The following is a 15,976-nucleotide window of genomic DNA, read 5'->3' on the forward strand; positions in this document are numbered from 1 at the left end:
AAAATGTCAGGCCAGCAAGGTGGTCAGGACTCCTTTAGAGCGGGCTTTTCCACCACGGTCATGAACTTTCGACTTCAAACATCGCTTAGCATACTTTCGGGACGGGAGCAGCGCGCCGCGGATATCGACGTACCGATTTAAGAACGAAGGCCGCCGATCTCCGGTCTGTCAGTGATCAGCTATGCCTAGCTGTAGCGACAAAAAATCGGCGCACAGCGTGCTTGGTGTTGCGTTATGGGACGCTGACACGCGAAATTGTGAGCCGCTGCCACCGTTTCTCCGAGTGGTCGCTGCGCGGCGAGCTCGGCCGGGGGGTCCGCTTCCGATGCGCAAAATGCCCGTCCGCGGTTCTGAGGAGCCAGCGGGCGATGCGATTCGTTGCTTGCGACGAAAGACATTGCGGCTTCTTCGCTTTCGCATGTCGGCTAGCGCGATGTTCTTGCCCGCAAAGTTCGGATTTGTCTTGTACATCGGCACCGTGAACGGAGTTAGGCCTAGCCACGACATCGAGTAGTAAGCTCGGTTGTGATCTGCATGGCCGCGGTGCCCGATGGTTCAAAGTACGTCATGCTCGATTCGGAGTACGAAGAGTTGTCCCGTGGTGGTCTTCGTCATAAGCTCCGAAATGCTGATAAGAAGAACCTCGAACAGCGGGTCCAACGAGTCAACGCTATTAGAGTCGCCTGTCTGCGATGTTTGCGATGAGTGCGGCGTGCTATCGTAATCTGATGATTGAGCTTCCGCTTGCAGCTGCCCAACTAAGGCGTTCTAAATTATCGTCGAACCGTGAACACAGAACGGGTGTGAACGCGTCACTAAGTAGCGCAATTTTCGACAGCCACGACCTCGCGACGCACAAGCAGCAGACGACGATACCGAAGTGAGCATCACGGCAGAAGCAGCTGAAACATGTGCTTTTTGTACGCTTGTTAGTGAATGGAGGAAGCCAGCTGAAACGGAGAACTTGAACACGGAGAAATGCTCTTTACGACGAGCCCAAAATGGTGGCGCCCAGTTGCGCCGTTGCCGACCTATAATTTTCAAAAACGCTTTTTTATTGCGATAGCAATTATATGGGCAGTCTCGGCTGGAAAATGTCCGTCCCCGTCGCCGTCATTCACCGTATATGTATAAGTATGTACATATATATAGAGAAGCCACAAAGAAAAATAATTCAGAAATTCTTTCCGACGCGCGGTATCGAACGGGCGACCTCTCGCTTTGCAGCCCGCCGCGTTAGATGTTAGGCCACGACAGCACCGTCTTTCAGCCTGCTAACGGCGAGCTATTTATATACACCATGTAATTCAGCATTCTCTCTTAGTGGCCACATAGATGGCGCGATGTGCGCGCGTGTGGCGCGCTTTAAAGATCGTCGCTCAGCTCCTCCGAACGCCGTTGCTCTTTGCTCTACAGAGCGTGGTCGCTTTCATGCGCTTATCTCGAGGAAAGAAGGGGGGGCCGGTGGGGTGCTTCGCTTCGCTCGCTGCAGCGGCCGCGTTTGCGAAAGGAGCACGCTGGTCAAACAGAAATAAGTAACAACTGTGACAATTAGTTAGCGCTCGTCTTGTGTGAACCTGTTTGTTCGTTTCGTGCGTCCTGCTTTATGTTTGAGCAGTGCGCTTCAACTGTCGAGCTGTGACGCATTAGTTCGCGCTCATCAGGTGTGCGTTTTTTCGTGCGTCCTTTGGGCTCAAGCGACGCACTGGCAATTTCGAGCTGCTTTCTGTTCTTCGCGTTACATTACAATTTATTGCTTTCGCATTCATTGCTTCGCCGTTGCGGCGAAACTGTGACTTTTTTTTTTGCTATTTCCGCATTTTTCGCAAAGTCGGCAGACACAAAGAAAAATCTTTTTAGCCCTTCTACATAGTTTTCTTTGAAGATACAGTAAAAGCTCGTTAATTCGGATTTCTAGGGACCGGAAAAAATGTCCGAATTAACCGAATGTCCGAATTATCGAAATAAACACAATAAATGCAAGTTTTTTCAACATACCTTTACTTTACAAGGTAATCGCGGATGCGCCTCTGTTTTCGAGCAGAAATTCGCGCGGACACAATTTTTCTGAGCCCTTCAAGGTGCTCAGCAGCTAGCATGCTGTCTGCAGTGCCAAAACAAAATTCTTTAAGGACGGCGAGGGCCTCCGCGGCTTCCTTCACAGTACGAGGGGACCTGTGTGGCTCAGTGGCAGCTCCTCTTCACGCTCTTCATTCTCGGATTCGTCGCCATGCATCACTTCCTTGACGATTTGCTCATCAGTCAGAGAGCCGGCAGTGGCAACGCCATCAATGCTGATATAATCGTCGAGTGTCACTGCATCAGGCATAACACTTCCGAAATCCTGCCTGTCATCGGCACCGTCGTTCGGCGACACTTCAGCATCGCTGGAGTCGGGTACAACAAAGCCACTGTGCCTGAAACAGTTGGCAATGGCGTGCGCAGGCGTGCTCTGCCACACATACGCGAAGACCACAACTGCGCTCAGGAGACTCACGTCGTATTGTTTGCCAACGTCATGGCACAGGAGCTACTTCTTGCCGGGAGAGCCCATTTTTCAGGGCACGTAAAATTTCTATTTTGGTGGTGAAGTCCTTGGCCTCGTATTTGGGCCGCTTCGCCGGCGTTGCCATCGACGGAGAGTGCGTTCACACGAGAAGTCAGCACAAAAGCACCAGCAACGATCAAGCTAAAGGAACCGTACTGGATTGTTCCTCGATAAAACGGCGTTCAACGATGCAGCGCACCAACGGGAACAAAGCAACAAAAATGACACCGCGCTAAACCTATAGTGTACTATAGCTAAACCCACACGCTATCACGTGCGAAGAAAAGGCGTTCAATCAGTCTCAAGTCAAGCCAAGCCGATAATTGATGCCCATGGCAATGCTGCGTTTGAGCTTCACTTTTGTTCCGAATGGTTCTTTTTTCGTTTTCGAGCCTCGCCAGCGGCCCGAAAGTCGCCGAATTATCCGATTTACGGTCAAATCTGTCCGAAATAACGAACGCCCAGTCTCATAGAGTGATGCATATATTTACAGGGACCAAATGACGTGTCCAAATTAACCGATTTTCCGAATTAACGAGAGTCGAATTAACGAGCTTTTATTGTATTTTGGAATCAGATAGAAAATGGGCTACAGAAACTGAAAATGCGATTTTCCAAAAATCACATTTTTTTTGGTCCCCCGTTAAAAATTAAGACCATGTTTGTGACTCGTAATTCTCTCCGGTTATAACAGACCCATTCAGTGTTTACATAAAAGTCTGTTGTAACAGTACATTGGATTTGGGTTTACATACTTGGATGTACAGTACTTGGATTTTACATACTCCTTTTACAACAGACCAAAATCTGCTTCACTATGAAGGTCTGTTGTAATGAGGTTATACTGTATAGGCATTTTGGCGGGGATTTCAAAAAAATTTGTTAATCTGAAAATTTCGCTAATCCGATGTTCGTAGTAATGAGATTTCACTGTATTTCTTTTCTTCTTGTTCCCTTTTTCTCTCTCTCTCTCTCTATTTTTTGCTTCCTCTTTCTTTCTATCTTTTTCTCTCTATCTCTTTTTTGTCGAGCTTTGTTTTTTCTATCTCTGTTTTTCTATGTCTGTTTCTTTTCATCTCTTTCTCTCTCTGTCAGACAAATTGGCGCAGCTGGAGAGTGCGCACTGGCCCTGTGTTCGGCTGGCGGAGGAGATGATGAAGACGATGAAGAGAGCGCGTGTCGGCGGAGTTATTGCGCTCCACGTGCTAGGTGCTAGACGACGGAAGTTGCCATATACAGTGGAACCTCGTTAATGCGTACCTGCCGGGAACGCCGCGTAACTACGCACTAAACGGTAGTACGTATTAACCACCAAGTAAGGATTTGCAACTCCTCGCGTACGCCATCGCCGCCAGCAAAGAAATAACTACAGTGCCACAGCAAATATTGGCTGAAGTACCCATTGCAAAGCCTTTTCTTTCTTTTTGCCAAAGTGGAGAAAAGATTCTGGTACTCTCGCACGACCGTCCGATAGTGCCGATAGCGCGCGGTGGCGACGCCAAGCAGCATTTCTGAACTATTACAGGGTCCGGTATACGCAGTGACCAACATAGCGACAGAACGGACAGTGTCGGCTTTCCGCGGTATATGTGCGTGCGTCTGTACCGCGATCTGCTCATAAACGAAAACTGAAGCAGTTCCAGTGAAACGCGGTACGGCTGCGTGGAGCCGCCGATCGTCTCCTGGCTAGTTGCGTGCAGCGCGTCGCCTTCTCAGCTCACGCCGTCACTGCCGGGCCGCTTGCTGTACCGCACGCGCGCATTTGTCGTGGGAGTGTTCTTCGTACCCACTTCGCTCCAGACGGTGCACAGATGCGGCGAGTAGCTTGTTCGGTTAACGCGGCGATGACGAACTTCCTGCAAGCGATGCGCACTCCGCGACGCTGTAGCGGTTCTGGCAGCGAACGGCAGCGCGTTTGGGTGGTCGCCCAATAAAAGCGTGCAGTATGGTTACAACAGCGCTACGCTTGCTGTACCGTACGTGTGCGTTTAACGTGATAGCGTCAATGCAAAGAGGTTTCTCGTCGCCCGCGACCAGCAACGCTCAACTCCGCTACAGCGAGCTGCTTTCTTTTCTACAAAGCGGCGCGCGCTTGAACACGGCCCCGCGCAACGAGGCGGCAGCGATCGGCGGCCCAGCGCGTTCAGGTTGTCGCCTATTAAAAGCGTGCAGTAGGCTTAAAGTGGTGCTGCGCCGCACGCATGCCCGAGCAGATATCTGAAGATACTTATTGTGATAAGGTTGTCGGCGATAAGTCATGCTGGCGCGTTCGTCGGTGGCCGCCGCCTCACCTTCGTTCGTTCCCGCTTACCCGCAAAGGCATCGCCGCAATCGCGCGGAAGTCGGAATCAGTGACCGACCGATCTACGCACTTCTCGAAAAGACTGAAAACCTTTGGCGGCATATTGTGGCGTCGGGAAGATCAGCGGCGCAGTAAAATTTTATGGCACAAAACGTTATCGCGGTACGCAGGGTACGCACTAACCGGTAGGCGTAGGGCGAAGTACTACGGCTTAAGCGGTCAGCGAATGCACTGGGCTCTATGAGACTCGGTCGGGGATTCGTCGCAACTACGTTTTAACCGTTAGTACGCTTAAAGCGGGTACGTATTAACGAGGTTTGACTGTAATGGCGAATTCCACTGGTCGAGCCAGAGCAAGTTTTCTTGCTCTGTGTTCGAGAATCTGCGTGCCACTGCTCGATTCGGAGCAAGTTCGCGTTTTCCACTGGCAGATCCGGAGCAACCCACTCCGCGACGGAGCGTTCCGAGCTGCTCTGACTTGCAGAGGCGGATTTCGCCGGAACTCCGGCAACGCGGTGACATCATTTCCGATACAGTCGGGCAACTCGGTTGTCTTCAGTGTGTTTAAGGCGGGGTCTGATCACCCTGTGCACTTGTTTACGTTCCTAAAATGGCGTTGTTTGACTCTGCTGGTTGAGCTTCTGGTTTGCTTCTTGCTTGAGAGCACGAGTTCTGACAGTAGTAGCAGCATCGATTACGACAAACCGTACGTGCTCTACGAAATGATGTTTAAAGAAATGTTCCCTGACCCGCTGTGTGCACGCCCAAAGATCATCGGCTACGTCGAAGACGAGATTTCCATGCGCTTGTCCATATTTGTCAGCGCAACACAAGAAAATGGCACGCCTGCTTTACGCCACTGAGGGGTCGAAATGCGCGTTTTGCAGCGGCGACCCATGGAAAAGCACAGAGCGGAAGCAGAAATAGTTCCCGGAGCCAATTTACGTGACGTATGCATAAACAACTTCTGGAGCGACCTCACGCGGAGCATTCACGTGTTCCACTAGCAGATTTGGCTTGGTACAATCCGAGTGCTCGCTCCAGGATTTCGGCGGCCGCTCCGGATCTCCCACTGGAATTCGCCATAAGGTAGAGGTCGTTAATGATGATGATAGTTTCTTGTCGAGGCGAACTGGAGGTTTGCCGAGCTTAAACAGCTCTGCTCTTAAAAGGTAGATTTTTTTAGCTATTGTGCTGGCGTGGAACTTTGAGAATCCGATGGACTTCCAAGTGAATCTTGTCGCGAGATAAATCAATCCTAAATGTTCTTTCAAAGTCATGAGAGCTACCATTCGAATGGTGGGAAAAATGACGTGAGACAAGGTGTTTGATAAGTGCGCTGCCCAACCTCGAGAGCTATTTTGGACGTGGCTGTGGTGGTTTCACTTCTACAGAGAAATAAGCATGTTTTTTTTTTCCAGAGGATTCTCCAGTCCCAGGGGAGTCCTATAATTTCGACGTTGACTGTATATCTTGTGATGCAATCCTTGTACATAGTTCCTCACTCCGTTATGGAGTACCCACCTTGAGTTTTCATGTTCTACACGAAATAAATATCTTGTCTCGCATTTCAGGACTTGGCCAAGTCCAAGCAGTTCCTGCCGTTCCTGCAGAGGGCGGGCAAGATGGAGGCTGTGGTGGAGTTTGTGGCGAGTGGGTCTCGACTGCGGCTGTACATTCCTCGCGAGAACTGCCTCGCCACGTTCCTCTTGGCTGGTTAGTGCCGCATTCTTCACTTGCCATCACGCCTTGCTTTTGTGGCTGACATTCAGAAGCTGGGGTACTTGCAAGTGTGGCTTACCCAAAAACAGGATGAAATATAGGAACTAGGCCTGTGCAAATATTCAAACGAATATAAGAGTATTCATTAGCATTATTCGCAAACCCTGGGGCAGACATAAAAGGCACCACACAGCTTTCTTCACTGTTCAATACAGCCGATCCCGGATATATTGAACTCGAAGAGGCCGCAAAATAGTTCGATATACAGTTGAACCCGTTTATAATGAACTCGAAAGTGCCGCGAAAACTGGTCGTTATATCAGTAGTTCATTGTAAATGGACTCGCCCTCAAAAACGCGCACTTAGCGACCAAGCCGCTTGTTTTTACTGCGCATTTTTATTGAAAAGTGCTAACAACCCCTCCGGTGAGAAGTTAGGCCTTTTCGCGTTGTGAAGCGACGCCCGCTGCGTGCACAAGTGAATTAAACCGCCTTTGCAGTGAACCGACACCGTTTTATTGAACCGCGGTACCGCCACGTGGAGCCAATCATCCCTGGCTAGTTGCGTGCAGCGCGTCGCCTACTCGGCTCGCGCAATCATTGCCGGGCCACTTGCTGTACGTATTACGTGCATTTGTGCGCTCTTTATGCTGGCTTCACTTCAGACCATGCACGGGTGCCGCGAGTAACCTGTTCGTCGGCGAAGACAAGCATTTTGCAAGCAACACGCACTCTACGTCTCCGCGATGCTCTGACAGTCCGGCACAACGGGCACGGCGCGCTTGAGTTGTCGCTTAATAAAACATGCAGTATACGCTTGCTGTGAGTGCATCGAAATTTCTCGGTGCTCGTGCTGCTCAACACCAGCGAGCTACTTTTGTTTCTACGAAGCGACGCACACTTCATCTCGCACGGTGCGGCGGCAGCATGTACTGCATGTACTGCCGTCAATCCGAACAGTGTACGCCACACGTGCAGGCAAGCCGATAGCTGCAGATGACTGTGATAAGGTTGTCGGCGATAAGTCATAACGGCACGTTCATCGCCGACCGCCACATCGCCTTCGCTCTCTTGTGATGCTTATCCGTGAAGGTATCGCCGCAATCGCGCGGAAGTTGTAATCACTGATCGGCCGGTCTCTGCCGTTACCGAAAAGACGAAAGACATTTTGCGGCACATTGTGGCGTCGATGCAGTGAACTTTTAAAGGGACCGACAACTGGCCAGAACGGGTGATTAGATCCTGGTGGAAATGAAAAGGCCGTGAATTATAGTGACAGATTCCAGAATACTTTTCGCGATCTGAGTAGGATTTATATTTTTAAATCGCGTTTAAAAGTAACAAAAACCGGTATGTCGCGCAGCCTAGCGCGAGCACCATGAACCAGACGTATGCAGTCTTAAGCACTTTGTTGTACGTAGTCTAATGCTTTTACACGCACCAGAACGAGGGCTGAAAATTTGAATATGTATGTTATTGTCAATTCCAGTTTGTTTCTAAGGTAAAAGAAGTAAAGCATGAGATGCGGCGCTGCTTTCGTGGCTTCCAGGGAAACGAAGGCTGCGGCGCATGCGCGCGGTGTCCGGCAGCGTTTCCCGCGTAGCTCAACTTTCGTCTGCCCTCGTCGTATCGGACTTTTGAAGAGTAGCACGCGAGTTTGCGCTGCTGCTCGCAAAATGCCATCGACTTACTGTTCTGTGAAGGATTGCTACCACTTCATGAACAGCACTGCTGGTCTATCCTACCACTTGTTTCGTTTTCGAAGGCTTAGCTTGGCTTGGCTTGACTAAAATGTGATAAAGCGACCTGTGTACGGCCAAAGTACTTCTATAAGAATCCCCAGAAAAACGCTATAACTATTGTAAAATAATTTAATAGGCTAGAAAGCAGTAGTCGCGGCACCACAGGCTTTGCAAACGTAACATTGCCTTTTCATACTTCGGGCATAACTTGTCACCACTGCTGGCGCATAATCGCTATTGCGCTCACCTCTCACTGTTTGCAGCATGTGATATTAAGACTGCATAATCGCTGCAGATCGAAAAACTCTGATTACAAATGTTTTACGGCGTTCTCCGCGTTAACACTCCGTGATTAGAAGCTCTGACCGGTAAGCTTCCCATTGCACTCAAGAAAACGGGTACCACAAAAGTTAGTTGTCGGTCCCTTTAAGGTAGGTCACCACCTTCGAGAAAAATGTTACAGTTGCAGTCCAAAAGTTATAATTATGGTTTAAGCTTGCAGGGCTTAGGTAAATTTAATATGGATCGTCCTGATTCTTTGCAGGCATCTCTTGCCCTCGGGCTGGCCGAGTACAGGGTGGCCAGACCATTCCCGGCGAGAAGTTTGGTGAGGAGGCGTTGCAGTTCACCAAGTCACTGTGCCTGCAGCGAGAGGTGGAGGTGGTTGCCGATGGCATCGACAAGGCAGGCAACTTCATCGGCTGGCTCACCGTCGAAGGTGTCAACCTGTCGGTGGCGCTTGTGAAGGAAGGGCTCGCCACGGTGCACTTCACAGCCGAGCGGTCGGTCCACTACCGTGCCCTCCAGCTGGCGGAAGAGCAGGCCAAGCAGCAGCGGCTCAAGGCCAGTACTGCTTACTCACGTGACATCACCACCCTCCTGAACATATGTGGAGAGGGAGAGATAAGAGGCACTTAAATTGAGGACAACGCACCAGGCCATGGAAAGGAAGATGATAGGCGTAACCTTAAGGGACAAGACAAAAACAGAGTGGGTCTGCGAACAAACAAGTGTTAAGGACATTTTAGTCGAAATGAAGAAATGGGCATCAGCAGGGCATGTAGTGTGTAGGCAAGATAACCACGCAGTAACAGACTGGATTCCAAGAGAAGTCAAGATGCGCGAGGGGGAGGCAGAAAGTTAGGTGGGCAGATGAGGTTAAGAAGTTTGTGGGGATAACGTGGCCGCAGCAAGTACAGGACCGGGTTGATAGGCGAAACATGGAAGAGGCCTTTGCCCTGCAGTGGGCGTAGTCAGGCTGATCATGAATGACGCTCACTGATTTAACAGACAATTGGGTATAAGAGACACCACTGTGCCTACATCGAAATAAGGGTTGATTAGAAAATGAGAACATGGTACCCTGCTTATAACCCCCCGGTTCGTGTCTCTTATAAAGGGGTTCAACTGTACTGTGCTGGAGGAGTGGTATCTGGAAACTATATTTCATCTTAGCAGCTAGAACAGTAACATGGCAGTAACTGTTTATGCTGACGCAAGTGCCGCAAAAAGTCTAACATGGACTTTTATGAGGACTACGTAAAGACACTAATATTGGCCGGGCCCGTGTATAGGGCAACACCTCGACTTAGGAGTACTGAAAGTAGAAAAAAAAAGATCAGTACCATAAAAACCCGCACATAGTCCGAGGTATTTTTCCAAATTGTGCCTCGTGAAATTTCCGCCCCGTAATATGTGTGGATTCCACCAATTTTCAGTTGAGATTCGCAGTTCCAGTTTCAGTATTGGTCAATGATATCATCATGATCAGTTAGGCTTGTGCGGATGCTTATCATTTGCTATTGCAGTGTTGTTCATGATAGCCACGCTGTATGCCATGTCAGCACTGCAAAAGCAGTATTTGGCTACCTTTAAAACAAAAGTTATCTTAGCTCCCGAAACCATCGGCATATGTGCTGCAGACTGGCGGTTCGGCTTGAGCGAGCGCAGCATTCACAGCTGGCAAAAGCAGAAAGCTCTTTTAAGTGCAGGGGCCTCCGAAAAAGCTTTTAGGGCCTGACCCCAGTGATATGCCAGATTGAACTGCTAGTGCAGACGGTGCACCGATGCCGTTAACTGTAATGCATTGATGCCTGCAGCTTAGTACGCTTTGATCCATGCCAGCAAAGATTTGTTCTTGAGAATTTGTTTTAGTTTTATATCTAAAGATACAGCTCTGTTTCTCTAAACCAGTGGCAAGGTCATGAGCCATTGCAAGCATTTTGTTGAGCCATTTGACCCAATTCAAGCAATCTATAGCCCCCATTTAACTTGACCCATGACTGCACACAGATCTGGGAGGACTATGAGGAGACCGAAGACACCAAGCCCCAGGAGGTGATCACTGACCGCAAGGGCAACTACCGCAACGTGGTGGTCACAGAAGTCAAGCCAGATCTGTCATTCTACGTCCAGTTCTTCGACGACGGTCAGCAGTCGTGCCATTTTATCTTTCTCATGCCCCAATGTCTTGGTTTTCTTACCTTCATGTAGAACAGTGTATTTATACGGTAGACTTCCGTTAATTTGACGGTTAATTCAATGATCTGGTTATCTCAATCTTGACTGTACAGTCGAATCTCGTTGATACGTACCCGCTTTAAGCGTACTAACGGTTAAAACGTAGTTGCGACGAATCCCCGACCGAGTCCCATAGAGCCCAATGCATTCGCTGACCGCTTAAGCCGTAGTGGTTCGCCCTATGCCTACCGGTTAGTGCGTACCCTGCGTACCGCGATAACTTTTTGTGCCATAAAATTTTACTGCGCCGCTCAACTTCCCGACGCCAGAATGTGCCGCCAAAGGTCTTCCGCCTTTTTGAGAAGTGCGCAGATCAGTCGATCCCCGATCCCGACTTCCGCGCGATTGCGGCGACGCCTTTGCGGGTAAGCATCGGGAAAGAACGAAGGTGAGGTGGCGGCCACCGACGAACGCGCCGACATGACTTATCGCCGACAACCTTATCACAATAAGTATCTTCAGCTATCTGCTCGGGCACGCGTGCGGCGAAGCGCTGCTTTTTAAGCCTACTGCACGCTTTTATTAGGCGACAACCTGAACGCGATGGGCCGCCGATCGCTGCCGCTTCGCTGTGCGCGGCCGTCTTCAAGGCTGAAGTTGAATTAATGGCACAAATGCTCGGACAGGGACGAAGAACTTCAGCGATGTACCAACTAGCCCGACAGCAAACGCTACTAAGCCGTCATCAGGCGCACACCGCTTTGTCGAAGCGAAAGCAGATCACTGTTGCGTAGTTAGCGTTGCGGGCGCCGAGAAACCTCGCTGCATTGACGCTATCGCACTAAACGCACGTGTAAGATACAGCAAGCGTAGCGCGGGTGTAACCATACTGCACGCTTTTATTAGGCGACCACCCAACGCGCCTCCGTCCGCTGCCAGGACCGCTAGAGCATCGCGGAGGGCGCATCGCTTGCATGAAGCTCGTCATCGCTGCGTTAAGGGGGGAGGCTACCTTCGGATACCAACTTTTTTGTTTATTGAGATATCTTAATGAAATTTTCATGATAGACTCACAGCAAAAGCATTAGAAGAATTACAAAATTTCATGAAGTTATGTTCACTGGTTCTCAAGTTATGGCAGTATGTCAGAATAATGCACATGGTTCTCTTATCCCAGGCCTGGAGAACTTTCAAAAGGTACTGGAACTGTGAAATTAACTGTGATGATTCCCAGATTGATACTTCAGGGGGTAACAGAGCCCTTTTTTGAATTTCCTTGCTGAAAAGTTTTAGCAGACCATCAAATTTAGTGTTGGTGATTAGGATATTATCAATCAAATTTTGATTAACTATAATAAATAACAGACACAATATATTGAAAAAATGGGCTTGTCACCCCCTCAGAAATTTATTCAAGTACATAATAAAAAAATACTTATGGAAATTCGATGAGTGGTTCCAGAGATATGGCTGGGATAAGCAGCCTCACTAGCCAAAAAAGTCATTTTGAGAAAACGACGTTTGAAAGTTTTGAGCACATATGTAGTTCTAAAATGATCCTGCAGCATAACTGGAGGTGTCCTTTGGCACTCTCTTTCTTTGCCGCCTTTCCATCTTCTCTAGTGATCGATTCTTAGCCTTTTTCAAGTGCAGAGAATCTTTCTCGGCTGCCCGTTATATTGTAATGTGATTAGGCCATATGCTGTGGTGCTTTGCCAGCTTTCCTGTATTCGTGCTATCACTAAGTCTTTATTGCAATTGATCATTGAATAATTTTTATAGGATACTAAGAGTGGCTCTCATCATGACAGCCTATCCCTTCCTCCTAAATAACAGGCAATTACGGCCAAAACATTGGGGGAATAGAAATTCCTTAGCTGTTTATTCAAGACGCGAATTGGGCAGATGTAAATTCATCTCCCTGCTTCACTCAAGCTCACTTGTAAACCTCGACTGTGATGCGCTTCACAATTTACCCGGTTGCGGCGAACACGGTTATCTGCGAGGCTTTTATTTTTTTTTTTCAGATGATTCAGTGAGAGCTTGCGGCGATACCACGCACGGCTCCAAGCGCGCCTAAATTGCATCAACAGTGCTTTATTTCACCTCGAAGTGCTCGGCCGCGGAGTCCGGGAAATCTGCACGCGATGTTCTGGGTCGCGGCATTCGGTGACGATGCGCAATATCCCTAGGTGCGGCGACGAAAAATCGTCGCGCAACGTGTTTGGTCTCGCATTTCGGGACGCCGACGCGCGGCCGCTGCGCGACGAGCTTGGCTGTGGGGTCCGCTGCCGATGCGTAAAATTACCATCCGCGGTTCCGAGGAGCCGGCGGGCGATGCGCTGCGTTGCTTACGAAGAAGCACACTGCCGCGGTTCCTCTAACGCGTTGTTCTTGCCCGCAAAGTTCGAGGTTCGTCTCGCACGCCGGCGCCCTGAGCGGAGTTAGGCCTAGCGACGACTCCGAGCAGTAGACGCGCCGGCCGCGGTGCCCGATGTTTGTTTCAAAGTACGTAATGCGTGGTCGCGAGTACAAGGAGTCGTCCCGCGATTATCTTCGTCACTACGTACGAAGTGTTGATAGCAGAACCTCCAACCGCTGATCCGACGAGTCAACTAAAGGGTCGGACCGAGACGCACGCTTACGACGTTCGCTACGAGCGCGGCGTGCCATCGTAATCTGATCGGGCTTCCGCTTGCAGCTCCTAACTAAAACGTAGTTAAGTTCTACGTGATCGTCGACTTCGAGCCGTGAACACATAACGAGTGCGAACGCGTCATAAAGACCGCGACTTTCGACAGCCGTGACCTCGCGAAGCGCAAGCAGCAGCCATGGCAGCAGCCGACGATCCCCCGAAGCGCGCATCGGACCAATGGCGAGGCGCGCTGGGGCAACATGGCGGACGCGGCCAATCGGAGGCCTCGAAACGACCTTCGGACATTTGCTTTTTGTGCGCTTGTTTTCGAAGGGAGGAGCCAGCTGAGGCGGGGAATTCGAAGACGGAGAAATGCTCGTTCCGACGAGACCAAAATATCGGCGAACGGTGGCGCCGTTGCGGAGCTATTATTTTTTGAAAATCAGTGTTTTTTTGCGATTTCCGCAACAACTTTCGCCACCGTGGCAGGCGTAACAAATTTTTTAAAGCACTTCTACGTGGTTTTTGGTGAAGATATTTTGGAATCTGGTAGAAAAGGGTCTACAGAAACTGAAAATGCGATTTTCAAAAAAACCGATTTTATGCCATTTTTCGCGATACGAAAGGCGCGTCCCCCCTTAACCAAACAAGCTACTCGCCGCATCTGTGCACGATCTGGAGCGAAGTAGGTACGAACAAGATTCCCACGATAAATGCGCGCGTGCGGCACAGCAAGCGGCCCGGTAGTGACGGCGTGAGCCGAGTAGGCGACGCGCTGCACACAACTAGCCGGGAGGCGATCGGCTCCACGCGGCCGTACCACGTTTCACTGGAACTGTGTCAGTTTTCGTTCAGTAGCAGATCGCGGTTAGATGCACGCACATATACCGCGGAAAGCAGACACTGTCCGTTCTGTCGCTATGTCGGTCACTGCGTTGACCGCGTATCCCGGACCCTGCAATAGTTTCGAAATGCTCTTCGGCGTCGCCACTACGCGCTGTCGGGCGGCCGTGCGAGTGTGCCAGGATCTTTTCTCCACTTTGGCATAAAGAAAGAAAAGGCTTTGCGATGGGTACTTTAGGCAATATTTGCTGACGGCGATGGCGTACGCTAGGAGATGCAAATTTGTACTTGGTGTTTAATGCGTACTACCGTTTAGTGCGTAGTTATGCCGCGTTCCCGGCAGGTACATATTAACGAGGTTTCACTGTATTTCTCGGCGAGCGCCCATGCGCTTTTATGAGCTTAAGGGGGGAGGCTACCATCAGATACCAACTTTTTTGTTTACCGAGATATCTTAATGAAATTTTCAGGACAGACTCATAGCAAAAGCATTAGAAGAACTACAAAATTTCCTGAAGTTATGTTCACTGGTTCTCAAGTTACGGCTGTATGTCAGAATCGCTGTACAGGCCGTGTTTTTCATGCTCGCCGGGGCCCGGCGAGCATGAAAAACACGGCCTGTACAGCGAAAAAGAAGCGTTTCGTTAGCGGCATCTTTCCAGCCGCTTCGCCGTGCCCACTGACATACAGCCGACTTTTTCTTGTTGTGCCGTAACACTGTTGTGCAAGTGCACTATAAGTTGTCTAAGTGCTGTGACATTGTACTTTTTTTGTTGTTGTTGCCCCTCCTGCTTGGGCCTAAGTATAGGCCCGCAGAACCTGTAAATAAAGTAAATAAAAATAGTGCACATGGTTCTCTTATCCCAGGCCTGGAGAACTTTCAAAAGGTGCTGGAACTGTGAAATTAACTGTGATGATTCCCAGATTGATACTTTAGGGGGAGACAGCCCTTTTTTTGAATTTCCTTGGTGAAAAGTTTTAGCAGACCATCGAATTTAGTGTTGGTGATTAGGATATTATCAAGTTTTCATTAAATATAATAAACAACAGACACAATATATTGAAAAAATGGGCTTGTCTCCCCCTCAGAAATTTATTCATGTACATAATAAAAAAAGACTTAAGGAAATCCGATGAGTGGTTTCAGAGATATGGCTGGGATAAGCAGCCTCTCTAGCCAAAAAATTCATTTTGAGAAAACGACGTTTGAAAGTTTTGAGCACATATGCAGTTCTAAAATTATCCTGCAGCGTAACTGGAGGTATCCTTTGGCACATAGCATGGATTTTAAAGCAAGTTATGAAGTGGTGTAATAAACATGACAGAAAACAAGATACAGTGCAGACCACTTATAACGTAACCGCATATAGTGCAGGACCGGTTATAATGCGGTCTTTTTCGACTCCCATTTACCCTCCCATAGAACCGCATGTATACGCATACCGCTTATTATGCAGTCCCCCAAGATGAAATACCGTTTATAATGTGGTTGCGAGAAAATATTTCTGACAAACGCGGTAGCGAGTGCGGTTCACAAAGGAGGTACGCCGCTGGGGTGGGAGCGACGAGGTCGTTACGAAGGGCGAGGGCACGCACAGTGAACGAACGAGGGGCGGAGGGAGGAAAAAGACCGCGGCAGCGCTGTGCGGGCTCGCCGAGTGGGGAAGGATGGTGGTTGCCTAGGCGACGGAGTAGCCTTTGCACCGGCGGCGGCAAGGCTCCGCG

The 15,976-nt window shown here is 49.5% G+C and overlaps 1 protein-coding gene across 1 annotated transcript in view; it reads left to right on the top strand.

Moving 5' to 3' along the window:
* Positions 1–15,976, top strand: part of LOC119402420 (staphylococcal nuclease domain-containing protein 1) — a 143,847-nt gene that overhangs the window by 73,105 nt on the left and 54,766 nt on the right. Inside the window, exons 11-13 of the mRNA XM_037669565.2 lie at positions 6,425–6,566; positions 8,858–9,156; positions 10,606–10,741. Coding sequence (XP_037525493.1) covers positions 6,425–6,566; positions 8,858–9,156; positions 10,606–10,741 — 577 coding nt within the window. The remainder of the gene's footprint in view (positions 1–6,424; positions 6,567–8,857; positions 9,157–10,605; positions 10,742–15,976) is intronic.

This window comes from Rhipicephalus sanguineus, chromosome 8 (genome assembly GCF_013339695.2).
Source record: "Rhipicephalus sanguineus isolate Rsan-2018 chromosome 8, BIME_Rsan_1.4, whole genome shotgun sequence".
Taxonomy (NCBI): Eukaryota; Metazoa; Arthropoda; class Arachnida; order Ixodida; family Ixodidae; genus Rhipicephalus; species Rhipicephalus sanguineus.